General features: G+C 42.1%; 1 protein-coding gene and 1 long non-coding RNA gene across 5 annotated transcripts in view; one reads left to right on the forward strand and one right to left on the reverse strand.

The window, feature by feature from the left end:
• Positions 1 to 26,372, forward strand: part of LOC131827094 (uncharacterized) — a 95,452-nt gene extending 69,080 nt beyond the window's left edge. Inside the window, exons 3-4 of one of the 2 annotated variants that reach the window (XR_009351889.1) lie at positions 6,414 to 21,806; positions 24,021 to 26,372. This is a non-coding gene — a long non-coding RNA (uncharacterized LOC131827094). The remainder of the gene's footprint in view (positions 1 to 6,413; positions 21,807 to 24,020) is intronic. The other variant, XR_009351888.1, reaches the window with a different exon arrangement.
• ITGA6 (integrin subunit alpha 6) overlaps positions 9,748 to 26,672 on the reverse strand; it is a 77,937-nt gene continuing 61,012 nt past the window's right edge. For 2 of the 3 annotated variants that reach the window (XM_059167031.1, XM_059167029.1), the window contains exons 19-25: positions 26,527 to 26,629; positions 25,048 to 25,221; positions 23,396 to 23,494; positions 22,946 to 23,056; positions 22,748 to 22,846; positions 17,329 to 17,454; positions 9,748 to 11,823 (exon numbers count right to left, since the gene is read on the reverse strand). In XM_059167031.1, the coding sequence (XP_059023014.1) occupies positions 11,662 to 11,823; positions 17,329 to 17,454; positions 22,748 to 22,846; positions 22,946 to 23,056; positions 23,396 to 23,494; positions 25,048 to 25,221; positions 26,527 to 26,629 (874 nt within the window). In that variant the 3' untranslated portion in view covers positions 9,748 to 11,661. Of the gene's footprint in view, positions 11,824 to 13,962; positions 14,089 to 17,328; positions 17,455 to 22,747; positions 22,847 to 22,945; positions 23,057 to 23,395; positions 23,495 to 25,047; positions 25,222 to 26,526; positions 26,630 to 26,672 lie in introns of all 3 variants that reach the window. The other variant, XM_059167030.1, reaches the window with a different exon arrangement.

Consider the following 26,672-nt stretch of genomic DNA (forward strand, 5'->3'; position numbering starts at 1 on the left):
GACAGTTTACTTTGGCTTATGTTTCCCTTGCCTCAGGAGATATTGCTATGGTCAATGTCAGAGAAGTTACTGCCCTTTCTTCTAGGAGTTTTATGGTTTCAGATCTCACATATAAGTCCCTAATCCATTTTGAGTTTACTTTTGTGTATGTTGTAAAGAAGTGGTCCAGTCCATTCTTCCACATGTAGCTGTCCAGTTTTCCCAATGCCATTTGTTGCAGAGACTCTCCTGTTGTGTATTCTTGCCTCTTTTGTCAAAGATTAATTGGCCCTATAATCATGTGTTTATTTCTGGGCTCTCTATTCCGTTTCATCGGTCTATGTGTCTATTTTTATGCCAATACCGTACTGTTTTTATTACTATATCTTTGCAGTATATCTTGAAATCTGGAGTTGGGATACCTCCAGTTTTGTTCTTTTTCAGAGTGGCTTTGGCTCTTCTCAGTCTTTTGTGGGTCCATACAAAGTTTAGGATTGTTTGTTCTGGCTCTGTGAAAAATGCCGTTGGTATTCTGATAGGGATTGCATTAAATCTGCAGATTGCTTTGGATAGTATAGACACTCTAACGATATTTGTTCTTCAATTCCATGAACACAGAATGTCTTTCCATTTCTTTGTGTCATCTTCTATTTCTTTTATCAATGTTTTGTAGTTTACAGAGGACAGGTCTCTCTCCTCTCTATTTAGGTTTATCCCTAGGTATTTTATTATTTTAGTTTCAGTTGTAGATGGGATTGTTTTCTTAATTTATCTTTCTGCTGCTTCATTATTAATGTGTAGAAATGCAATGGAGTTCTGTACATTGATTTTGTATCCTGTGACTTTACTGAATTCATTAATCAGTTCTAGTTTTTTAGTGGAGTCTTTGGGGTTTTCTGTGGTCTTATGTCATCTGCAAATAGTGAAAGTTTTACTTATTCCTTACCAATTTGGAGCCTTTTATTTCTTTTTGTTGTCTGATTGCTGCTAGAACTTCTGGTGTTATGTTGAATAAAAATGGTGAGAGTGGACATCCTTGGCTTCTTCCAGACCTTAGAGGAAAAGCTCTCAGATTTTTCCCATGAGTTTGATGTTCGCTGTGGGTTTTTCATATAAGACCTTTATTCTGTTGAGGTATGTTCCCTCTAAATCTCCTTTTTTGGCAGTTTTTATCATGAATGGATCTAATACTTTGTCAAATAATTTTTCTGCATCTATTGAAATGATCATATGTTTTTGTTTTGTTTTTTAAGATTTTATTTATTTGACAGACAGAGATCACAAGTAGGCAGAGAGAGAGAGGAGGAAGCAGGCTCCCTACTGAGCAGAGTGTGTGATGTGGGGCTGGATTCCCAGGACCCTGGGATCATGACCTGAGCTGAAGGCAGAGGCTTTAACCCACTAAGCCACCTAGGCACCCCGAAATGATCATATGGTTTTTACCCTTTCCCTTATTGATGTGATGTATCACATTGATTGATTTACAAAATATTGCACAGCCCTTGCATCCTGGGAGTAAATCCCACTTGATCCTGGCAAATGATTTGTTTAAATGTATTATTGGATTCAGTTTGCTAATATTTTGTTGAGGATTTTTGCACCTATGTTCAGAGATATTTGTCCATAGTTCTCCTGTTTTTGCTGTTTTTGTTTGATTTTAAGTAATGCTGGCTTCATAGAATGAATTTGAAAGTTTCCTTTTGTCTTGTAGTACTTGAAATAATTTGAAAAGAGTAGGTATTAGCTCTTCTTTAAATATTGGTAGAATTTGTTTGTGAAGCCATCTAGTCCTGGACTTTTTTTTGGTGGGGCAGAAGTTTTTGATTATTGATTCAGTTTCATTGCTGGTCATCAATCTGTTCAAATTTTCTATTTTACCTGCTTCAGTTTTGGTGGGTTATATGTTTCTAGGAATTTATCCATTTCTTCCAGGTTGTCCAGTTTGTTGGCATATAGTCTTGTCATAATTCTCTTATAATCCTTTATATTTCTGTGTTGTCAGTTGTTACTTCTACTCTTCCATTTGTGATTTTGTTTGAGTCCCCCCTCTCTCTCTCTCTTTTGGTGAGTCTTGCTAGAGGTTTATCAATTTTGTTGGTGTTTTTAAAGAACCAGCTCCTGGTTCCCTTGATCTGTCTGTTGGTTGTTTTTTTTTTTTTTTTTTTTTTTTTTTTTTAGCTTCTATTTCACTTACTTCTGCTCTAATATTTATTGTTTCCTTCCTTCTGCTAGCTTTGGGTTTTGTTTGGTCTTCCTTTTTTTAGCTCCTTTATGTATAAGGTTAGGTTGTTTATTGGAGATTTTTTTTTTGCTTCCTGAGGTAGGGCTCTATTGCTATAAATGTCCTTTTTAGAACTGCTTTTGCTGCATCCCAAAGATTTTGGACCATTGTATTTTCATTGTCATTTCTCTACATGTAATTTTTTATTTCTTCTTTGACTTCTGGTTGATTCATTCATTGTGTAGTAATGTGTTATTTAACCTCCATGTATTTGTGCTATTTTCAGATTTTCTCTTGTGGCTGATTTGTAGTTTCATAGCATTGTGGTCAGAAAAGATGCATGGTATGTCCTCGATCTTTTTGAATGTGTTGAGAGTTGTTTTGTGGCCTAATATGTGATCTGTCCTGGAGAATGTTCTGTGTGTACTTGAAAAGAACGTGTATTCTGCTGTCTTAGGATAGTATGTTCTGTATATATCTGTTAAATCCCTCTGGTCCAGTGTGTCATTCAGATGCACTATTTCCTTGTTGATTTTCTGTTTGGATGATCTGTCCATTGATGTAAGTGGGGTTTTAAAGTCCCCTGTTATTATTGTATTACTCTCAATTAGTTCCTTTGTGTGTGTTATTAACTGCTTCATGTGTTTGGTTGCTCCCATTTTGGGTACATAAATACTTGTAACTGTTATATCTTCTTGTTGGATTGTCCTCTTTATAATTATATAGTGTCCTCTTTAAATTCTCGATCACACTTATTACTTACATCTGTGTTGCTTAGGTCTCTGGTGCTTTGGTCCTATTCTTTGGGACATATTCCTCTGTCTCCTCATTTTGTCTCACTGTGGTGTTGGGAAAGTCAGCTACATCTCCGCTTGAAAGTAATGGCCTGAAGAAGTCCTGTAGTGCCTTCAGTGCAGTGTGCCCCGTGTACCAAAACTCCTGTGTGTACTGCATGTGCCCGGCTGTTGTGTTCTGGGTGCTTTTCCCTTCAGTTCAGGTGTCTGCAGAGGCTCTCTTTGCTTGTTGTGGCCAGTGTTTTGTCCCCAGCTGGGATGGGACATGCAGTTTTAACAAAGTTTGCACCAGTCAGCTTACAAAAGGAGACCCGCTAAGCCAGGACCAGGGCTGGCCTGGGAAGATCCGCAGAGCACACCTGGGCAGGACACATAATTTTAATAAGCCGTGCCTTGAGCTTCTGCTCGGCCCACCACCACTGCCACCAGGACTCAGGACCCCCCAAACACAGGGCTTGGTGTAAACAGTAAAGTAGTGAATGTTGGTGCCACATCATTGCCCACAGAGGGCCATAACTTAATGCTGGGGCCTCGGGTGGTGTCTTCCAGCTCCTTTGTTACTAGAGAAGTTCCTCAGCAAACCTGCCCTTCTGACACGTCCTGTGAAATTAGTAAATAACTCTCCCTTATATCTCAGACATATTTCAGTTCCTCTTTCTGTTTCTCCACAGACTTTTTGTCATGTCCCTATCACCCTCTGGATCTTCCAGAATGGAGACCACTGATTTTTTAAAATTCCGGGCTTTAAGTCCTGCTGATCTTAAGAACTCATTAAATTCGACCCCTTTCACTTTCAAAGCCAAATGTTATAGGGATTGTCTTCCCTGTGCAGGTTCTCTGGTGTGGTAGTCCGTTTGCCTCCCTTCCCCATGCCCATGGTTCCCTCTCTCCTGCAAACCATAGTGCAAGTCCGGTTAGTGCTGCCCACCCCCCCACCCACTGCCCCGGCCCCAGCCAACATTGTGTCTACCCTTCCTGCCCTCTTCAGTGTGGCCTATTCTCTACATTTACCAGTGGAGTCTGTTCTGCCGGTCTTTGGGTTGTTTTCTTGGTTACTCACACTGATGTGGGTTGGTAGCTAGTTGTGTCTGTGGGACAAGATGAAGCTAGGGTCCTTCTCCTCTGCCATCTTTCCCGGAAGTCAGGGGTTAGCCTATTTGTCCAAGGTCAGACAAGAAGGAAGTGGTAGAGACGTGACTTGGACAGAGATGGACCCCAGAGCCTCTTGCTCCCCACAGTATAAGCCATGGACCCACAGCTTTGCGGCACCTGGAGCTTGTTGGAAATGTTGACTCTTAGGCTCTGCTGCAGACTGCCTGCATCAGACCCTGTGTCTTCACGAGACCCCCAGGTCATTCTCGACATGTCACTGTGGGACCAGCCTACTCTTCGCCACTGCTGATGGCGACTTCCTAATCAAGGGCACTTTCTCCATTAGGCAGGTATCCTGGGACTTCAGTACTTTGTGTCATTTGATGACACCTTGTAGTCAGATAAAACCTGTCTTCCCAGGGGAAGGTGCCCTTTTTTGTTTTTTGCCTTTAATGGGTCTTCCAGTCAGTGCATTGGGACAGGTGGAAGGGAGGAATGGGAGTTTTCAAGCTGTTCTTCCAATCATAAGCTCTAATTTTTCATCTTCATGATGGTAACCCAAGCACAAACTGGGCTCTGTGAGCATTTCCTCTTCTGCATAGCAATAAAGGTAATAAGCAACAAAACTGTAGGGCATCTTCCCACTAAAGGAAACAAAGAATTGATGGTGTGCATAAAGAACTGAGAAAGCATTTTCAAAAAGAATCTGCTCCTTTTACATTCTTCCGTGTCAGGAAGAACAACAACAACCAGAATGAATACAGTTTCAAGACGCCTACACACTGACTTTGTGCACATGCCCCGACCTACATTCATCATTGTATTAAGGAGCCAAGACCCAGGTTATCAGAAATCAGGTCACTCTTGTACAAAGTGACCTATGTTGATAAGGAGTTCAGATTCAAGAGTTTGGTTCACAGTATTTTATAGTCCGTTCAAGGTACTTAAGCTTGCAGGCAGGGGCTGGAACACCCACTGGTAAGTCATGGGGTATGACAGGCATTGAAGTGTGAAACAAAAAGTCAGTGAGAATTAAAAGGAACTGTGTCTCCCCATCTGTGAAATGAGGAAGTAGAACTAAATTTCTATGCTTCCTTCCTACCTTAACGTCTTAGGATTTTATATAAACAAGCGTAATTATAATTACGGAGCACTTCCAAATAGTCTCCTTTACTCCTTACAAAAACCTAGGAGATTCCTATTATTGATCCTGTTTTACAGAGGAGGAAACTGGGGCACAAACATGCCAGTCACTCACCAGGTTATACTCTAAGAGGTGACGCTAACAACTTGCCCTCTCTCTTTACCGCAAAGATGCCTCTAGCTTCTCAACTCTTGTTACTGGTGCACTGGAATCACCAGTGGAAACAAAATGAGGCATTTCCACATGCAGGGCAGAGCCCTTTCCATAAATATTCATGCCATCCAGCGACTTCCTAAATAAGTGTCTAACTCGGCTACACTTCGAGTCCTCTGGGATCCTTCAGTGGTGCTGATGCCTGGATCCTACCCTGAGATTCTGATAGTCAGTCTGGTGTGTAGTCTAGGTATTGGGGTTTTTTTTCTTAAATGTTCCTTAGAAATTCAAATGTGCAGCCCAGGTGGAGTGTCTGTTCTGGATTTTCTGGGGTTGGGGTTGGTTCTGGAAGCAAGTTCCACTCACATAGCATCAGGTACTGACCTTATATGTTAACCTTTTTTATTATAATGCAAGATTTTAAATTCTGCTACTTAAAGTGGATTCATTTCCATCTGTTTTGTTTAAAACTTTTTCTTAGAGTCTTTTAACTATTCCAGTATTTTATTACACACTAAGTTAAAAGAAAGGAAAAGAACACAAATTAATTCCTACTGAAAGCAGCCATTGTGTTATTTTACTCTTTGGAAGCAACTTTTTCACAAATTGTGATTATGACTTTTGGCCCCTTCTGTGTAAAACAGGAAGTAATATCCCTGCATAGACAAATGGCAGTGCATTTTATATTTAAAAGTACAAATAAATTAGCTATTGTGATGTCCATCTATTTTTTAAAATCAAATATTAGTTATCACAGAAGTTCCCCAAGAACAAGAACCATGTCTGTGTTACTTCTGTATCTTCATCCCCAGACACAGACCTTGGCCTGTAATGGGTACTGTAAGACTTCTCTACAACTAATGAATATGGAAATAAGTGAATGAATTATAAATAGCTTCACATAATGAGGAAACTCAAACTATTGCACACTCATACCAAAAAATGACTATGTCAAAAGAAAATAGCACTTCTGTTTAAGACCTTCTCTCATTCTTTAAGAATGAGGTGTATCCTCAATTTTTTTTTAAAGATTTTATTTATTTGACAGAGAGAGATCACAAGTAGGCAGAGAGGCAGGCAGAGAGAGAGGAGGAATCAGGCTCCCCGCTGAGCAGAGAGCCCGACGCGGGACATGATCCCAGGATCCTGAGATCATGACCCGAGCCGAAGGCAGTGGCTTAACCCACTGAGCCACCCAGGTGCCCAGACCTTCTCTCATTCTTACAGGCCACATAAAAGATGTTGGGGAGGGAAGGACTGTAGTAATAGAGAATTGGGGGTTGTTGTTGTTGTTAGAAATGATGAGGGGCAGAGGGAGAGAGAATCTTAAGCAGGCTTCACACCTAGTGCAGAGACTGACACAGCGCTCGAGCTCACTACCCTGAGATCATGACCTGAGTCAAAACCAAGAACTGGACACTTAACTGACTGAGCCAGATGGGTGCCCCTTGTTTGTTTTTTATTGAGGTGCAGTTAACACACGGTGTTACATTAGTTACAGGTGTACAACACAGTAATTAGACAATTCCATACATTGTCATATTCAACCCAAGTGTAGCTGCCATTTACCATAAAATGCTGTTACATTATTAACTATATTCACTATGCTGTCTCTTTCATCCCTGTGACTTACACGTTCCAAAACTGAAAGCCTGTACCTCCCACTCTCCTTTATGATTTTCTTGTTTCCTCTCTATACCCTTCTCCCCTCTGGCAACCACCAGTTTGTTCTCTGTTTATGTGTCTGTTTCTCCTTTGCTTTTTTATATTCTGCGTCTAAGTGAAATCACATGGCATTTGTCTTTCTCTGACTTATGTCACTTAGCATTATACCCTCTAGTTCCATCCATGTTGTCACAAATGGCAAGATCTCTTTTTATGGCTGCATAATATTCCAGAGATCATGTATACCATATCTTCTTTTTCCATTCATCTAACAGTTATTAAACTACACCTGTCTCTTTCACAATGACAGGATTTTAAGATTTGAGAGAGAAAAAGCACACATGAGGGGAGGGGTAGAGGGAGAGAGAATGAAGCCCGACACGGGTCTGGATTCATGACCGTGAGATCATGACCAGAGCCAAAAACAAGCGTCAGATGCTCAAGTGACTGAGCCACAAAGGCACACCTTACAATGACAGGATCTTTTTTTTTTTTTAGGTTTTGTTTATTTGATAGATCACAATTAGGCAGAGAGGCAGGCAGTGAGGCAGGCAGAGAGGGGAAGCAGGCTCCCTGCAGGGAGCCTGATGTCGGGCTCAATCCCAGGAGCCTGGGATCATGACCTGAGTCAAAGGCAGAGGCTTAACCCACTGAGCCACCCAGACGCCCCACAATGACAGGATCTTAACACTTATACCTATCTACTGGTTATTTCCTTATGCACTAAGCTCTGGATAATGAAAGAAGTACATGCTCTCCCTGTAGTTTGAGACTGTGAATGTTCTAGAAGTATGAATAGTAAAATTTTACCTGACCTCTGCTAACGTGGGTCTGTCACTGCTTGTTTCCCTGGAACAGTCTGAGAGATGGCTTGGGGGAGAGGGCGAAGAGTGACTGAGGCCCTTAAGCTCTGCTGACTCTACAGGAATTGCACTTGACTTCTTCACTCCGGTGTCCTCATTAACCATTCCCTGGTTGGTTATGTGTTGTGTGGCACGTGGTCTACCCTTGCACTGTGCTAGACCAGTTTTTTCCTGATTTCTGTCTTCTAATTCACTTAGAGGGTTTAACCATGAATCCCTCTACAACTTTTCTTCTAGATTTCTTGGGATCTGTTAGTTAACGTCTCTGTAGACCTGGCCTCAGCCACTGGTCTTCAGCACTTTCCCCATCCTAACAGCTGGGCCAGATGCCTTTCAGAGTCCGCAAAACCTGTTTTTTAAAGGTACAGGAGAAAAAAACACTCACTTCCCCTGTGCTTGTAAACAGGAACTAGTGGAAGACCAGAGACCTACTGGCTTTTTTGTGGTAGTTCCTGTTTTGAGATCCTTAAGTTCATTTTCTTCATCTCTTTGAACTTGCTTTTTCCTCAGTGGTTGACCCATGATTAGACCCTACCCTCTGGTCTTAAGGAACTGCCTTCAGCCATTTACTTCATGCTATGCCTCCTGATCACAACTCTCATTACTTTGTTTTCTCAGCCTTAAGGTTGTACTTATCTGGAACCCAGGCACCTAGAGCATTTCACTCTTTTCTTCTTTAAAACAGAACAGTCTATTAACCCCAATCTGTCTTCCCACATTGTCCTCTCATGAGGTAGTATGCCAGGGGTCAGTTCTCATTACCATGTTGTCATGTAGGATAGAAGGCTTGATCTTACCCTTACTTCCCTAATGTGGACAATTTAAAGCGTTACCACTTATATCTGCCCCACATTCCAGAACAGTCCCAGCCCCAAAGGCATGACCCCGTGTGAGACTGTGCAACCAGCAACAAAATGTCAGTGTTTGTAAATGGATCCAAGGATATTCCTATTTATCTTCTACTGTCATTCCTAGGCATTCCTGTAGAAATTTTTAAGAGGGAGAGGAAGGGATATAATCCTATCAAGTATTGCCATGATGTCCAGTGCAGGAAACCTACACCATAGTCCAAGTACAGCCACGGGCACTTGGAACAATGACGGTGATTACAGATTGTAGTCATTAATCTGGGTAGGTCCAGGGGACTCTGAATAAAGGTTCACACTGATCTATCATTAGAAAGTACCCATCACATTTCTTTGGGTGGTAAAACCTGTCTGATCTTCAAAGAACCAAGATTCACTATATAATACTTAATAGAAAACTATTACTTAATTTACTGTACAGATGATACATTTTACATTGGAAATTTATTCGGGACAGGGCATGCTATTTGCTTTAATATCTGAGCTCTATCTCCATGCCTTAGTTTCATTTAGATTGTGATAATCTAGCTAAAGAAGTTTCATAAAATTGCTTATAAATCTAAACAGAGAACTTTGGTGAAGAAAATATTTTCAGGCCCATCAGTTCTACCACATCAGTCCTTGGTGATCAGTAGTGCCACAGCCAAACTGCTCTCACGTCCAAAATATCTTCTCAGAAGAGAGCAACTTTGCCACAAGAACTCTTACTCTTCGTGCCATGGTATCATTGCTAAACGACATCTCCCAATTTGTAGGGATCTCAAATAAGGCGATCTTTCAGATCAGTTGATGTCAGTTGATGTCAAAAAAAAAAAAAAAGAACAGTAGAGCCCAAAGGAAAAAAAGAAAACCTTCAATCAAACAAAATAAAATCTTAAAAACTTGAGTTAGCCTTCATTAAATAAAAAAACAATTAGGTTATTTATAATTTTAGAGTTTCACATATGTAATGCTGTGTTAATAAGCAATGAACACTTTCATAAAAAAATTTATTTCACACTTTTATACAAATATCCACAGGTATTTTCTAATCATAATTTTACAGTGCTACTTAGGATTAAAATGTATCAAATGCAAACAGACCCAGTGACTTGACTTGAGATGACATTTTTAACAATAAACACCATGATGTTCCTTGTTGGACCAGCCTTCCACCTCTTCCCTTATAGGACATTCTTTGCTTTCTAACAAAGATCTACAGACACTTTCAAAATACCAGCTCCATGGCAACCTATAAAGCCAGTGCATTTGGTTACAAGGTACCTACCTAAGCAAGAAACCTAGATTTCAAACACTGGTATGACCTGTTTTAGAGAAACTTTTGTAAACAAAGTATCATTTGTAAAACCATCTTTGTGAATGAAAGTTCCAAAGTACAATGAGAATAATGTCCTTAGTATCTTCAGAGCATACAATTTCTGTAAAGAAAAAAAACTCTGAAGCAACAATTTGTTCCAACAAATTAGCACCTGTTTGCTATTATTCCCCATCTAACTTAACATTTTAAAGTACAGTAATTTTTAAAAATTTGGATTTCCTATCTTGTTCATTGTCTCTTGAATGTATAGAAATGTTTTCCTCTTCTGCCAGTTCATTTTTACAATTAAAACCATTGAAAACTGTAGTTAGCGTAGTCCCAAAGTAATGTGGGGGGCTACAGATAGGGGAGGAGACAAAAACCAGAACACTGACTCACCGATTAAATGGTTCCAACATTTAAAAACATAAAAGCCGTGATGTTCTGACTTCCGGGATCAGATACTCAGTAGTCTCGCACTGGATCCGTCTGGACCCACCATAGGCACCGACCCTCTCTTTCAAGTCCTGACAGTACAGTGTGGGCAGCAGGGCTTACACCGCACCCGAGTCCAGCAAACCAACCCATTATTTCCAAGAGTTCCTGAAAGTTACAGCACAAAGGGTGCAGAAGACCTCACACAGGGCTCTAAACTCAACAATATGCGTTGTCCAGTAAGAATTGAGCATCTTACGGTTAACTCCTCTTTCTGAAACAGTTTGGGTCTGGAAGAGGGGGGTGAGGGCTGTCAGGAAGGGAGATGTAATAACTTAAGGATTTTTTTTTTTTTTTTGCACGAAATTCAAACCCATGACCTCCCATGTTCTAATTCTGATTGTTCAATCCAAGGGTAAAGTGGAGAATCTTTGGCCTGTCAATGACAAAACGGTCATAAAAAAAAAAAAAAAGAAAAAGAAAAAATAAATAGCATATACAAGTAAGTCTAAGGTAGCATTCAAGTCTGTTGCACCTGTGTGTGTGAGCAGGAAGAGTGAAAGCTGTATGTTACCTGGTGGGAGAAGTGTTCACACGTCTAGGAAATGGGGACAGATGGCAGGATGGCAACGCCACCTATTGCACATTGCACTGAAGGTAGCACTCTGAAGTGAAACACAGCTACCCGAGGGCACAGTCTGGTGCTGCCACTGCTCCCTTGCGGCTCTCCGGTCCTAGGGGAGGGAGGTGTGCAGAGGCAGTGCCAACCACCGCAGCCGGCCTTTCAGCACAGTGACCGTGACTGGTGCCGTCTTCAGCTATGCTAGGGGGAGGACAGGGCGGGAGCACCGCGGGGGAGGCCCTACTGGGGCCCAGGCAAGTCAGCCACACCAAAAACAAAGGCAACCCGAAAAGTTAAATTAAGGCAGTTAAAGAAAACTCCATTCCAACAGTCTTAAATTCGGCTGTGCCAGACCAGAGAGCCCCAGGCTCCATGTCAGCATCCACAGTGAAAACTGTCCAAGCTCGTACTGGGCGTAGTCTGTCTGAAATTAATATTCAGGGATCGAGCAGGCTCGCAAGTCCACTTAGATGTCGGAGTTGGGCGGGGAAGAGCAGTTTGGGTACTGGGAAGCTTTTTTTTGGCCCCTCTTAGGAGTAGCTTTCATTTTCATTCCACCTTGTGATCCACTGTTTTTTTTCAAGGTTATCAATGTATTTTTCATCTTTGATCTCCCGCTCTTCCTTCCGGATCCTCACAGCATGGTATCGGGGAACGCTATCGTCGTACCTGGAGCGTTTAAAGAATCCGCACTGATCAAAGGGAGAGAGAAGCAGAAACAAATTAAGGATTGCAGGAAAAGCAAGTGCACAAAATGGGAATGTCTAAGCTTCCTGCTCAGCTACGCCTACCTCTGGACGAAGGGAAAAAAGACATGGTTTCTTTTAAGAAGGAACGAGCAGGTTGAAAAGACAACAGCCAGTGGGGATAAGCGGAAGAGAAGACAGCTGTAAAACTAGAAGGAAAGTCCGTTTTTTCCATCTTGTCTTTACATTTTATAACAATGTAGTAAGCTGCCTCTTTACTAACAATTTCAGAGCTCTGGAACAGTGCTTCCATTTTTTATAATCACAATACTCTGTTTAAAAGATCTCAATTTTGGATTAGATGTTAAGGAACAATCTTTTTAAAGGCCACGAACTAAAGAATATTTTGTGTCCTTGTCTCACTAACAAAATGAAATCAAATCACCCATATTTTTACAGATTCCTATTCGACTATGCCAGTGTTCAAATGAGTCATTTTAAGAACTTTCTCTCCTCCGAGGCTAAGTACACATCTCTCATGAGCTGTAAGATAATTTACACTGTGTGGATTTCCTGTTGTGCTTCCAAATTTAAGCCGTTTCATTAAATCATGTAGTAACCGTGTCCTATAATAAAATCAATCAGGTACTGCAAAGAACTTGAGGAAAGTATGCCATTAAATTTCAGAGCACCCCTAATTGTCTTTTTGCAGAAGACATTTACACTTAAATTATTTATGAATATATATTTTATTCATTTTTTTAAAAATATTCAATCTGATCCAAAGTAGATTTTTATGGAGAACATATCAGGAAAATTTTTAATCAAATTGAAATTTTTAAATGAATAAAATATGTTTCATGGAAAAGATGTGCTTCGATTTAAATGCAGCTAGGAGGAGGATGAGGAAGATATTTGGAATGGTTAATGTGTATCATGTAATAGGAACAGAACATTTATTTCGAATGAGGTTATAAAAATGTCATGGGGCAAAGTAAAATTAGATTCAGTCATCACTAAATCATTGGGAAAAATGGACCAAGAAGTTTTGTCGTAAGGCCATTTCCACATTGGACTCCTTTATTATTTTGTGCAAAAAGCCAAAATACCTGTTACAAAATGTGGCTCTTGCTTCATTTTAAAAGAGGAGGAAGTCAAGGGTGGTATGTAGAACTGAAATGGAAAGGCTGGGATTCATTGTGACAGTGTCATGGAAAGGGATTATAGGAAGAATTCCATCCCCTCGTGCCCACATAAATGGAAAAAGGAATTACCACCAATTCCTGTTTCCATGGATTTACAAACAAGGGAAGCAAAACACGAACTTAAAATCAATCAAGACCCAAAGTTGAATAAGATCTCTAGGAACATGAAACAAGGTCAAACTCCATTACAACATATTGAAACCGTAACTGTCCAGAGCATTTTTATATTAGAATTTTGTATAATGAAGGTCACTTGGTAAAGAGCGATCTTCTGAAATTGGCCATCGTGTCCACCAGGTCAACACATTCATAGTTTGTTGTAGTGGTCTTTGACCCGTAGTAGATATGCAGGAAAAGGAAGTCGCATGCTTAGCGAGCATAAAACAATTTCTGAGCAACAAAAGCATTCCAAGCCTTCCCCCATCACTTTATAGCAAGATCAGAAAGGACAGTAAGGAAGCCTTCTCAAGAGAAACACAATGTTTCCAACATGCAACAGGTTAATTAGGCAGTCAACACAAGCTTCTATCTGTGGAAAATCCCAAAGTGGACAAGAAATCTGCAGTGATTTCTTATTCACCTTTGAAATTCCAAGTGGGATGCTATATACTGGGTTTACAACACATGGCAAACTGGGCTCCTAGGGAGGTCTAATGCCTCCTTTTGTGTGTACATAGAGTCCAATCATCTTCATTGCTGTGGGTGACATTTAACAACACAAAATAACTCACCTGCAATAAAAGATTCTTTGTGCATTTCTAAAACACAAACAAAACTGAGCTTTCAAGTGAAATAAAACAAATCCAAGCAAGGCAAGCCAGTGTGGACATTTGGAAACATCTGTTAATGGGACACACACAGCAAGCTGTTGCTCTTAAAGTTAGCCACCACAACCATAGCAGGTCCCACAGCTAGCAATGAAAAAACATTGATCAATTACCACAGAAGTAGATCAATACTATGCATCAGAAGTAAGCCTCTCTTTATCAGACGGCTGAGCATGGATCTCAGCCTTGTGATAGGTGGCATCATAATGATCTTTCTTATTTCTCTTGAAGAAACCACACTATAAGGAAGCAAGGTATTTAGTCAGTTTTACAGTTTTGTGTATAAGAGAGAAACAAAAGAAAAATCTCAGATTGTAATCTGTTTTCTAGTTATGGCTTGTTACAAAGAGACCACTTAGGGATCAACCAATAGCTTGTTACAAAGAGCCCACTTATGGATCAACCAGAAGTGAACAGCCACCAAACCGACCTGATTACCATGGGTCTCTGGTCTGATACTTAAACCGGATGACATTAATTCGCTAATTGGTTTTTCCATCTGTAACCAACATCCGGAGGACAAAAAAAATCATCCTAAAAGGAAAATCATATATCCTTCTGATTATAGCTTTGGGTGGTTTCTTCATGCAGGAGAATATGAACTCTAAAATAGGCAAAAGATTGATTTCTGCAGTTTTTCTGTGACAAAGATGATCTAGATTTAGCATAAATCCAAATAAAATAGATACATTTTTCTGCCTTTCACAGGAAGTTTCATGGAACAACTGCTGTGTACTTGAGGACTTTGTATTTGTGGGTAAATCGTAATATAAATTCGAATACACCATCATGAGAGAATGACAGCTGTTATGTTCCCAAATTCTAACACACCAGGTAATCGCTAAATGGTAGGAACCTCTGCTCCTCAGGTTAGGTCACTCTCAATCATCACAGAGATGTAATTCCCCTTTTTACTATAATTTCCTTCATTCAACGAGGGAGGACTTTTTCTATTTTCTTGTTTGTAAGGCTGTAGAACTACCCTTTGGAATCAGCTTGGTCAAGTAAGTCTGCCCTCCTGGAAAACTCTGCTTCCTAGTCTGGCCACTCCTTAAAGTGAAAATCTAGATGTTTTGTACGGCATGGTAACTACGAACTACATGTGGGTATTTCAAAGTTAAATCAAAAACACCTGCATGGCAACAGCCACATGCCAAGTGTTCAGTAGCCACATGTGTCCCGCTGACTAGTACAGCTTCATAATGGCTCCGTTATCATAGTTTTACCCTTTATCTTGATGTCTACTTGTGACTCCCTCCATCTAATACACAGTGACCACACCCAGCCAACTTGCAGTAACACATGCGGTCGATAGGGAACCAAGTGTCCTTGTCCTGCTTCCAGCCTGGCAGCATTCTTACCATCCACAGGCATGAGCATCCTTGTTGGCAAAATGAAGGTGACTAGACCAGCCTGAAGGAAGGACTTTCCTCTTTACCTCCAAACAAAACCCTCTGCAATATCCTAGTATTTAAAGCAAGTAACATCAGGGGTGCCTGGGTGGCTCAGTCATTAAGTGTCTGCCTTCAACCCAGGTCATAATCCCGGGGTCAGGGGATCGAGAGCCTGCTTTTCCCTCTCCCATGACCCCTGCTTGTATTCCCTCTCTCACTGTCTCTCTCTCTCTCTGTGTCAAATAAAGAAATAAAGCACATAACATCAGAATGACTCTGGCTGAAGCGGGGATATTGGCCCTAGCTGCACCACCCTAGCTTAATCGTGGCACCTACGTGGATGTGTAAAACCCGGTTTAATGGCCACTGAACTGGAGTCCTTTATGGCCCTTAAGCTCCATGATTTTAATACATGAAAAGGCATCATTTATCTTGAGAAAGAAGAGTATCAGTAAAGTAATAAAAGTGGTCTTCGTGTAGGGTTCATAGGAGGTTGATTAGGGTTCACTTGTGAGTTCTGGATACCTTAGAGCTACAAACAACCCATGAGATTATCTAGTCCAGTCCACTCACTAAAAATCGAAAGCAAACCAGTGCCCCAGGAAGATGAAATGATTTGCCTAATATTATAGAGCTTGGGTGTTTTTTAATTCTCACCCCACAGCTATGTCTCATCCTCATTAAAGACTGCCAGTAGGACCTGCTCTGAAGAAGACTATCCTTGTGACCTCCTCCAGAAAGCACACAAAAGCCATCCTCAAATACTAAATTTCAAATTTAGTTTTTGATACAGAATAATTTTCAGAGCATCTCCTATTGCTGGCTGTGCTGACCAGAGTAACCGGCTGCCCGGAGGGGATGTCAGCAGTAAAACTGGCCAGTACCCAATGCAGGGAGGAGTCTCGCAATGCAAGGAAGGAGACAGTCACCAACCTCCAAATCACACATTTGAGGAACACCAGAAAACTCACTCAGACTGGTAAAAGGCAGTTGTTTGGAAAAATAACATACCAAAAAAATCCCCAATATTTGAAAGTGACAGTATCTGAATCTGTCAGTTATACTCTTGGATCCAAGGGAAAGGATAAAGATGGTCTAATCCTAGAGATTGTTGGTAGAGGTTTATAATCATTTAATTCAAAATCCTCTGGACCAGAGAGGTGTGGAAATCTAGAATTTTGGCATTTTAGAAAAGTAATATGCTGCATGCATAAAACGACTCTAACCAAAACATTATTAGTTTCACAGCAGAACCATTAAATAAAGGATAAAGAATACAAATAGCTTCTCTTCACATGTTGTCCAGTTCTGCGGCCAAGTAAGTCATTATGAACTTTCAGCTTTCAGAGTTTTCTGCAATTTGTAGTTGTCGATAAGGGACTATGAACCTTCATTAGTCACTTAGAATAATCCAAACTATGGGTCATAATCTTTGCCAACAAAAGTATGCAACCATCTCATACATACATTTTTATAATATAGACTGTTTATTGGCAGAAATCCAGGAGAAGATACTAATTTTACTTGCAGGACCAAATTCTAATGAAGAATATCCTATTAAACCCGGATCTTGTTTGAGAGATGCAGTGAGGACCCCCTTGCAATGGAGTTACGAATTTCTTGCTTTTCTGTTCCTAATCTAGTTGCAGCTTTCACAAGCCCCCATGGCTACCGTGAACATTTCTTTACAAAAGTTGAAATTAACAAGGATACAAGTTCAGATTAATGTGACAGCCAACAATTTGGCTTTGATTCAGAATTTTAGATAAAGAAAATGCTGAAGTGGTAACGTTTTTTAAATTGGTATTTGCCAAACTTGCTAAGTTATGTGATAAACACCAAAATTTATTTAAGAAACTCCTTATAATATACAAATACTTTTAAATTTCAGGTATGAGGAAATATACTGGTGTTCATCATAAAATTCTCAAGTTTGCTTCATGTTGGCAAAGTTTCATAATGAAATGTTGAGAAAAGGGAAGCAATACAAAGGAATACACAGATTCTATCAGTGTAAATTCACTCTTTTAAAAAGCAAGAGATAAAAATTAGGTTGTTAGAACTCAAATGCCAAATAGGACTTACCTTCCATAGTATAAATACTAAGAGAGCCAGCATCAGGATCCCAGCGAGGATAGCCACTAGGATAATCCACCACGGTACTCCTGAGTACTGAGCGACGGTCTTGGAGGGAAACACAGTCACACGAATCTATGGGGCATAAAAGCAAGCGCCACTGTAAGGCAAGTGAGAATACCAGGAGTTTATAGTTCCAAGTCTGCTTCCAGACACATTTTGAACAATGCAGCCTGTGGAGGAATGAGATGCCTTTCTGATGTGAGATCTTTTCCCAGAACCTGGAAAATGCTGGACTGTGTTTTGACAAAGTTATTATTATTATTTTTTTTTTTTTGGTAACTTATCTTTTTTAAACTTTTGTATTGAATCAAAGTAATTGTATAATAAAGCACTTTTTTTCATCTCCAACATTCAACAATCATCAATATACAGCCCATCTTGCTTCATCTGTATAACCTGGCATCTTGTTGAGAACGATCACCTTCGCTTTTCGTTTTCAGTAGTGGAAATAAAGGGGCCATTTTATGTAGAATTAACCTATATTCCTCACTTGGACTTTAAAGTTGTTGTGAAAAATAAAAACAGGGACGGAGCTATAGTGCTGATACCATGGTAACTTCCCCTTAGGATGTCTAATGAAGGACCGTCAGGCACAAGAAGACTTCCTTAAACGGCCTGGTGCATGCTCTCCAACAGTGTATTTGGATAGAGCAGACCCTTTCAGAGGTGACTTCGAGCTGTAAACAGTAGCTGATGAGAAGCCTAAGCTCTAGACATTTGATAGTTGGCAAATATCAATTAAACAGAAGTGGTGTTTATTCAGAAATCTAAAAAGTTGCTTCTGGCAATTTGCAACAACTCGGTTCTGTGCCTTTAGTGGATTTCCATAATTCCAGGAGACTATTTTTCAAAGCTCCTGAAAGACCTGGTGTTTGCTACAAATGGGATTTCATAAGCCAATAGATTAGCGAGCTTCCAGTTTGAAGTTTCTGGTATTTCTGACTTAAGAGAATGTAAAGTGAAGGATAAACAAAAAGTGCGAGCCATTAAGTTCTGAGAAGTGGTTTCAGTCCAGTACTGTTAGTCCCGGATGCTGCCTAAAAAGGCTTCCATATCTGCCAACATTCTGCTTTGATTAACAAAAAGTCTTCACTAAAATACTTCCTTTTCTACTTATACTAGAAAACAGCCTCTCAACTATCTGACTTTAGAATATACTCTGAAGCAAGAGAACTGCTTTTCTTGGAACATTTAAGAACGAAGAAGTCCTTTTCAGCCTGCTCTCCTGACTCCAACACCTTTATCAGCTACTGTGTTTCCTGTTATGCTCTCAGTGAGGTTTGGCCCAAACTGGCAGCCAGCCCTACCCCCAGGGAAGGGGTGCCCCGTGGCTCACTTCCCCTCACCACCCTTCGCCCGACAGGCACCCCAGCTTTAAGCTAAAACAACCCTTTCTTGAGATGACGAGGTCTAGCACAGGGGCATCCACGAAATGGGAAGAACAGTGGAAACAGTGATAAAAGAGGGCACTTGGGATCAGTAAGCCTCCCTACTGTGAACCCAAACAAAACCACTAATGAGCCAGCTCCCTATCACTTATTCTGCCTATCTAGTAGAAGGAAGCATAGAGTACGTCCTGGGGGCAAGGGGACAACCTGGAAGGGCCATCCTCATTTTTAAGCCTAAGCTCTGTTAAACCTGGAAGTGGAGAGTAGAGAATGGTCCATGGCAGGGGAATCAGCTTTTATAATCAGACCGCATACCAGAGCCTTTCAAATGGCTGGTAATAGGGAAAATCATTCCTATAAATGGCAGCAATCCAACAGTATGGGCGGGGCGGGGGGGGAGGACTGTGTATGGAAATCCAGCTGGGAGATCTAGCCCCAAGTCTGGCTACCATTCAAACCAGATTTGGGAGCCTTTTAGAACAACTCACTGGGCATCAAAGACAGAGGACTGAAGCCAGGGGCAGAGCCACACACTTAAAGGGCAGATGGGCTCCGCAAACCCAGGCTGGGTGTAAGGCCACACTGTAGTCCACGAAAGGGAGGAAGGCCAGTCAGCCGAGATTTTGTTTTCTGAAACTGTCAACTAAAGTTTTGTTCCTGTAGGATGGTCATTCTCCAGCAGGGACTGGGAATAAAGGGGGATGGAGCCTCAGCATAGGGTCAGGGGAGCTCTGGGAAGCCTGGTCAGATCTTGCCACAGCAGCTGTTGTTAATGGACAGTGACAGGTTGAGGTGAGTAGCAATTACTCCAACTCCAAAAACAATGGGGGGGGGTGCCTAGATTTAAAATCTAGGCATTTCCATAGGGATGACCTATGCATGGAACCTCATCCATCATGTGCCCATGAAGGGGAAATGGGGCCAAAGGTCTGCTGATGAGTCAGTGCGATCGTGAGTGAGCAGGGCTTACCCCTCATTCACTTGCTCGCTGCCAGAATCGTTGCCCTGAATCACTCTAACGTCATACTCTCTATTCTTACTGCACATCAGTGTAAGAAATCACTCCGTGAAGGTATTTTCATGTCTTTCACAAAGCTATGTTAAAGACCTCATTCCCTTAGTGAGTGTTCCTCATATCAGAAACTCATCTTATAAAAGGATCCATATCTCAAATTCTCCACATTTAGAGCCAAAAGAAGAAAATCACATTTCCCTAAAGAATGCTGTGTTTTTCACCTACCATATTTTCTCATCTCTGGCATCCAGGAAACAGATACTCTTTCCAACTTCCTTAGGAATGAAGTGGGGGATATAGAAATACAACTAATAAACAATTCGTTCCTCAGCTCAATTCAACAATTATCTCCTGGTTCACCATGAATCATGAAATTCTTAACAGTTCACAAGGCGTATCTTATTACTTTTGCTTCTCTATCATTCATGCAGGGAAGGCACACAGTGTGTCCTTAGTAAGTGCTTATAAACCAGATGGATTTCACTGGTGCTAAAATGTAACCATTTTATCTGGTTTAGTTAGGAGACCAGTTCTATTGGACTTTGTTCTAACAATGTACTAAAATGTTCATATTAAGAAGTGAACACAAAACTCTTAAAATTGTTGGGTTATAAAGGAAACAAAAAGGTTTTTTTTTTTTTTTTCTTCTCTTTTAAAGCCAGGAGTAGAGTAAGAGCAAGGGGAAGTTTTAATATGAAGACCAAAAGATAAGGCTGAATAACCCCACCTCCTCGCTTCTCTCTCCAAAGAAAGATGATCTTTGGGCTGGAAAGGACAGAGGAACCAAGATAAAGACAGAACTGAAACCCCAAATAAGTGAGGGAATAAGAAAGGAAAGCACTGTAACACTTGAATCAAGCTTAAATCTTTAGGCCCAGAAAAAGTACACTTTAAAATACTGAAGAAACCTATAGGGAGAACATGGGAGCTGTTGTCACTCAGAAATCAGTCAAGAGAAGAGGTGCCAGAAGACTAGAGGCAAGAAAATGTCTCTCTCTTCAAAATAAATGCACTCTAGATACAAGACATTGATCCACTCACGTACCTACCAATTATTAAACCAAGGAGGATCACAGCAGGGATCCCAACTCCCATGAGCAGGCATGAGTTCTCCAAGCCCCAACATGAAAGGCCCAAGAGAGCCTCACTTTCCTGTGTGACCCAGCCGCTAGACTGGTTACCAGCACCCCCGTTCCATCATCTTCCAGCCAACAAGAGCACCCGAGGAGGACTTAGGAGCCCACCGTCTGGTCTCCCCTCCACATGTCTGCCAGTACTGTGACCTTGAAGGAGAGATAACCTTCCTTGGATTGTTTTCTCATCTGAATTTGAGATCTGGGGACTTACAGAGTTAAGAACAGGAGCCCTGAAACCAGATGGGTTTACAGGTTTCCATACAGGACCGCACTGGCATCCCCCGCTGTGCCTGCTTCCTTTTTTGGAAAATGAGTCCATCTACCTCGTCATTCTGAGGTTTACAGGACTACACACAGATAAAAAGTCCAGTAAACTGCAGACCTTTTATTAAGGTGCTATTAATGTCTGTCCCTTCCTGTCCCTTCCCTCTCGAGAGTGTGGTGTTCTTCCAACTCTTAAATACCCAGTGATTCTCCAGGTTGTCGGTTTCAAGTTACAGAATGCTATGACCACTGCCTAGGTCAGAGGGGAAGAGAAGAGCTTCTCAGGGAGGCTCTGGCTTGGGTGACGATCCCTTATGATGCCTTATTGGTAAGAGGCGGGGAGGTGGGCTGGAGTAGCAGGCAGAGAGCATCTAAGGCTAGGGTAACCAGATGTATGGTTAAGTCTGGAACGGTCCTGATTTTTTAACCCTTGTCCCAGCATCCCGCCCAGGTTAGCATTTGCTCCAGACAAATGTCTTCGGGTGTGAATAATATACTTGAACAGCCAGGGATCGCTGTCTTCAGAAGCCAGTGCTCAGGAGGCTCACTGCGCTTTCGGTCGGCTCAATGTCCGAAGCCAGAACCCGTCCATAGGCACATCAGGAGATCAGCTGGAGAATAGTAAGTGACCACCTTTCTCTCCATTCAGTCTCTTTTACAAAACATTCTGGCACATGACATGCAGGCATTAGATCTCAAGAGCATGACACAAGGCCCTTTGGGCTCCACACCCCCTCCCCCCAAACAAGGAACCCTTCCCAGTGTGCCCCCCCCCACTGCTCCCAGTTCTGTTCAGTATTTTCTAAACTGCCTGGATGAGGACAGAGAAGCTGTGCTTCCCAGCTTTGAAAATGATAAAGCTCGCAGCAGAAGAAAGCTCAGAGAGGTCAAATGGTCAAGACTCATCACTACTTTGTGAACTGAAACAATGGGCCACAAACAATCCACCTAAAATGTGAGGTTTACATTTAAAGGCATGCATTTAGAATTTTTAAAAAATTGGTCAAGGATGGGATATGGGAGCTATCTCTTGACAACACATCCTGTTGAAAACACTTGCAAATTTCAGCAGAACAGAAACACAGCTGCTGGAAGTACAAACACAATCTCCTGTGTACACTGGAAAAACCCAGTCTTAGGCTGACTGAGAGCAGTGTGGGGCCACTGTGTCTGGAGGGAAGGACCTCAGGGCGAGCCAAACTAGGCAGATCATGCATCCGTGCTCTGCCCACCCAGGAGTAACACTGCCCGACTAGGGCCAGCCCAGGAAGGAAAGCACCTGCCCTGACGGGTACCTGAAAGGCTGGAGGCTTTGCTCTGAACAGAATGAGAGACCCATCCCAGGGCCATGCCAGTTTCCTTCCGTTATTCCAAAGGCTATTATGTGGCTGAGAATGAGGACTTATTTGGGACTTATCCCAAGGGGCATAACCAGGGACTGACTTTGTAAGATTCAAGCCTGGGTTCATATAGGAAGAGATCTTTTCTACTAACTATAGCTGGCCACACATGCCATGAGCCTGCTGGGCTCTGAGCTGTGTGAAGGTGGGGAAGCCGCTCACCTGAGTGCCTGCGTTTGGCAGCTTGATGTTCTCGGCGGCGGCGGCCACATCGATGGAAGCCCGCACGAGAATGTCCAAGTAGTTCATTTTGGAATATTCCTGTTCGGAGACAAAGTTAGCAAATGCGTCAAGGAAGTGAGAAACGTTCTACGAGATGGCCAATGATTTCCAGGGGACAGCCTCGTGGCAGGGCCGAACCTCTAGAAACGTGCTGTTCCATAACCTTGAGCGCAGAACAACAGAAGCCTTGCTATCCAGCCCTCGCAGCGGGCAGCTGATGTTCACGCAGTTCACGTTCGTGCTGCAGTTCTGGAGAGAAAAGGATGGTAGTTAAAACCCAACAGACTGGGGGCCCAGGGGGCTCAGTCGTTAAGTGCCTGACTTCGGCTCAGGTCATGATCCCAGGGGTTCTGGGATCGAGCCCCGCCTCGGGCTCCCTGCTTACCAGGGAGACTGCTTCTCCCTCTCCCACTCCCCCTGCTTGTGTTCCCTCTCTTGCTGTGTCTCTGTCAAATAAATAAAAATCTTTAAAAATTAAAATAAAACAAAAAATTAAAATAATAAAAAAAAATCCAACAGTGTTGGCAGGGGAAGACCTTCCTGCCACCATCTTGTCCAATTGAGTCACGGCTATTGAAAAATACTTACAAGGGTTTGATATTTTCTTTCAGCAAATAACGAAAATTTTCGGCTATCATCTATCTGTTTTTCAGCAATTTCCCGTTTCCTTCTTGAGTTGTGAGACTCCTGAAAAGAAATTATATCCAAAACAGTTCTACTGAATGTAACGGTCACCACTGCCTAGACCTCTTGGGCACCTCTCCCAAATGATGCCAAATTCACATCATCAACAATTAATATCTCCCCATCTCCTGTCACCAAAGCCACAGAAATAAGTGTAAAATCTACAAATGTTTCAATCTCCTTGCAAGTTCATTGACTGAAGTAGTTTATTATTTTCACTCTGACTTTTAAAACTCAGGCGAGGAGAAAGCACACTTTCTTTGCTCTTCTGTCTCCTCACCAAACTGAGCAGCCTGAGATCAGGCATCAAGTCTCATCCCTATGTCCCTAGCGCCCAGCTTGGTAACTGACGCATGGTAAAAAGTCAGCACATCTTGAATAAATAAATGACACCGACAAACAGAAAAAAGCAAAAGAACTGGTATGTGACTTATTCAAAGTAGAGTCCTGAAAACTAATCCACTAAGGAGTTTTAAGATAGCATTTTCCTTAAGATGGATTAAGAATCATGGACCATCTTGTTTTTCAGTTGATGAACAGAAGATCCTTCTAGAAGCTGCCAACAGTGAACACAGAGCACACCATCACTTAAACAGAGGAGCTCCCTCACTGCGATCTACTGAAAGTCAGCCCTCAACACGAGGATTAAAACCAGAAGAGAAGAAACAGACACACGGTAATTAAGCAGATGGTCACACTGGAGCGTATGATAAACCAGGACTGTCAGCGTGCAGCAGCACATGCAGTTACGAGTATAGGCTTTGAAAACAAAGCAGAGCTCGGATGCAGAATCAGCCTCATAACTGCTGAGGGAGTCTTAAAACATTAATCTCTCTGAATCTCTCTTCTCTCATCTGTGAAATGGTAGGGATAAGAAAAAATACCTCAAAGAACTATCAAGGGGATGAAATGAGAAAAAGCAAATAAAATGTTTATTTTAGCATAGTGCCTGAGGCACAATCAACACTTATAAATATTTACTATTTTAAAAAATAAGAACGAGGGACACCTGGGTGGCTCAGTCAGTAAAGCATCTGCCTTTGGCTCAGGTCATGATCCTGGGGCCCTGGGATCGAGCCCCATGTTGGCTCCCTGCTCAGCGGGCAAGTGTGCTTCTCCTGCTCCCTCTGTGTACTTGCTCTCTCTCTCCCTCTCATAAATAAATCTTTTTAAAAAAATAAATAAGAATGAAAGCTTTGAAGGTCTCTTGCTAACGTGCCAATCTCTTCTATAATGAGTTTGGTTCTATGGGGGGTGAACACTGACTGGCCCACCCCAGACGCATATCCCAGTTCTGTTTATAGGTTATACTGGGTCCAAAACTTCAGAAAACATCATTTCCTTCAACAAGCCCTGGGTCAGACTGATGTGCCATCATGGCAGCTGATCAGCAGAAATCCTCAGCCTGACTTGGTTATTCAACTATGACAGAAGATGTGACACCAGAGAAGTCAGCACACCACTATGTCACTTTTCCTCGGGAAATTAAGGATGTTCCCCCACAGAAGTTCGCTTTCCTTATATGTGCTACAGAGATGCAGGGTAAATCGATGTACCTTGAGGTTCAGGAAGTTTATTTCACTTCGTGGCTCACAAGCGATCTTTTCCAATCCTTTGGATTCTACTTTCACCAAATAAAGCAACCATTTGCCGTTGCTAATTTCTTTTGGCCACTGGATGTTCAAGGTTGCCGTGCCAAGGTTTTTAAGAGGTTTCCCCAAGTTAATTACCTGTAAGAAAATAACACGTATTATATCCCCGTGTAAGTCTCTCAATCTAAAATTAAATAGCCACTCCTGCAGCCAGGGAGAAAAAGCATGACCCTACGATGAAAAGTACAGGCTCCAGAGCTGGACTGCAGAGAGCCCGGCGCCCACAGCAGAGATGCAGGCCTAGGAAAGGTCAGAGATGGAGGACTGCTCCTTCAACCCGGCAACTCCTGTGAGCAAGAGAATCTGCTCCCGACCCGGAAGGTGGCGGGGTCTGCGAGTCGCTCTATAACCTCCTGGGCCCTGTAGAGGAGTGTGGCCTGTGGCAGCCCGCCAGCAATCTGCTTCTAGGAAGCCCCTCCTTATGCCAAAATGAAGTCACCTCAGTCCGCTACCACAAGGGAGGGCAGGGGACGGTGGTTGGGTAGCAACTGAGAGTGGGAATAAAACCATTACAAAGGCCATGAATCAGGATTCAAGCCGGGAACAGAGCAGCTTCCTAGGCAGAAGCCAAATGAGGAGTGAGCTCTGTGTGTGGGGCAGGACCGCTGTGGCACCCAGGGCCACCGGTGGCAGCCACACCCATGCAGGCGTCCTCACCTCTGCCACCACCACCTATCCCAGCTGTGTCTACAATGCTGAGAGACACCCCAAGCAGAACTCAGCCCCCCATCCTGCTGGAGTCAGGGGTGGGTGCATTCTTGCCATCTCAGACACAGCCACTGGGCTGTCTTGGCTGATTTGAGCCACGCAGACCCAAACCCACAGATGAGTCACAAGCCCCCTCCGCACCATGCCCTCATGTTCACCCAACTGGACTGAGAGTCACTGTGATTCTTGCTTAGAAATGCTTCCTCACCGGCACCGGGCTTGTAAAATGTGAAGGAACATTAACCATACGCCGTAAGAGAGAGGACCTCACAACGGAAGAAAGAAATCCCAACACAGTCTAAAGCCAGATATCAACTATTTTGAGATTTGTGTGTTACAGACAGACTCTGGGGAGAGAGAGGGGCGGGGTATTCCTTTGTCCCTACATCGCTTATACACAAAAACTAAACTGGATTTTGAACAAGTCCCATGTCGAATGATAGTTGTGTTCTCCATTCTGAAGGACAAAACTTCTACTGTAAGCCGGTATGTGATATAAACATTGGTGAACTCACTTTTAACTGAGGATTTATCATGCTTATTTTTATTAATGTTGCTATTACATATTAAAGCTACATATCCACATTTACTAAAATTACATTACATATATTAACATATACAGTAGATGTTCGCCTTTGATATATAGAATAAAAAAGACTAACTGCTGAAACTTACCCTGAACTCATACTCTATTAAACTTCCCACCTCGTCTTCAGACTTCATTGCTTGCTCACCAACAACTGTACCTCCAAAATACACCTGGGAAGGTTTGGCAACTCTGTTAAATTAAAAAACACCAGTTTTAGTGAGGATTGTAAACG

Source organism: Mustela lutreola, chromosome 3, assembly GCF_030435805.1.
Source record: "Mustela lutreola isolate mMusLut2 chromosome 3, mMusLut2.pri, whole genome shotgun sequence".
NCBI classification, from domain to species: domain Eukaryota; kingdom Metazoa; phylum Chordata; class Mammalia; order Carnivora; family Mustelidae; genus Mustela; species Mustela lutreola.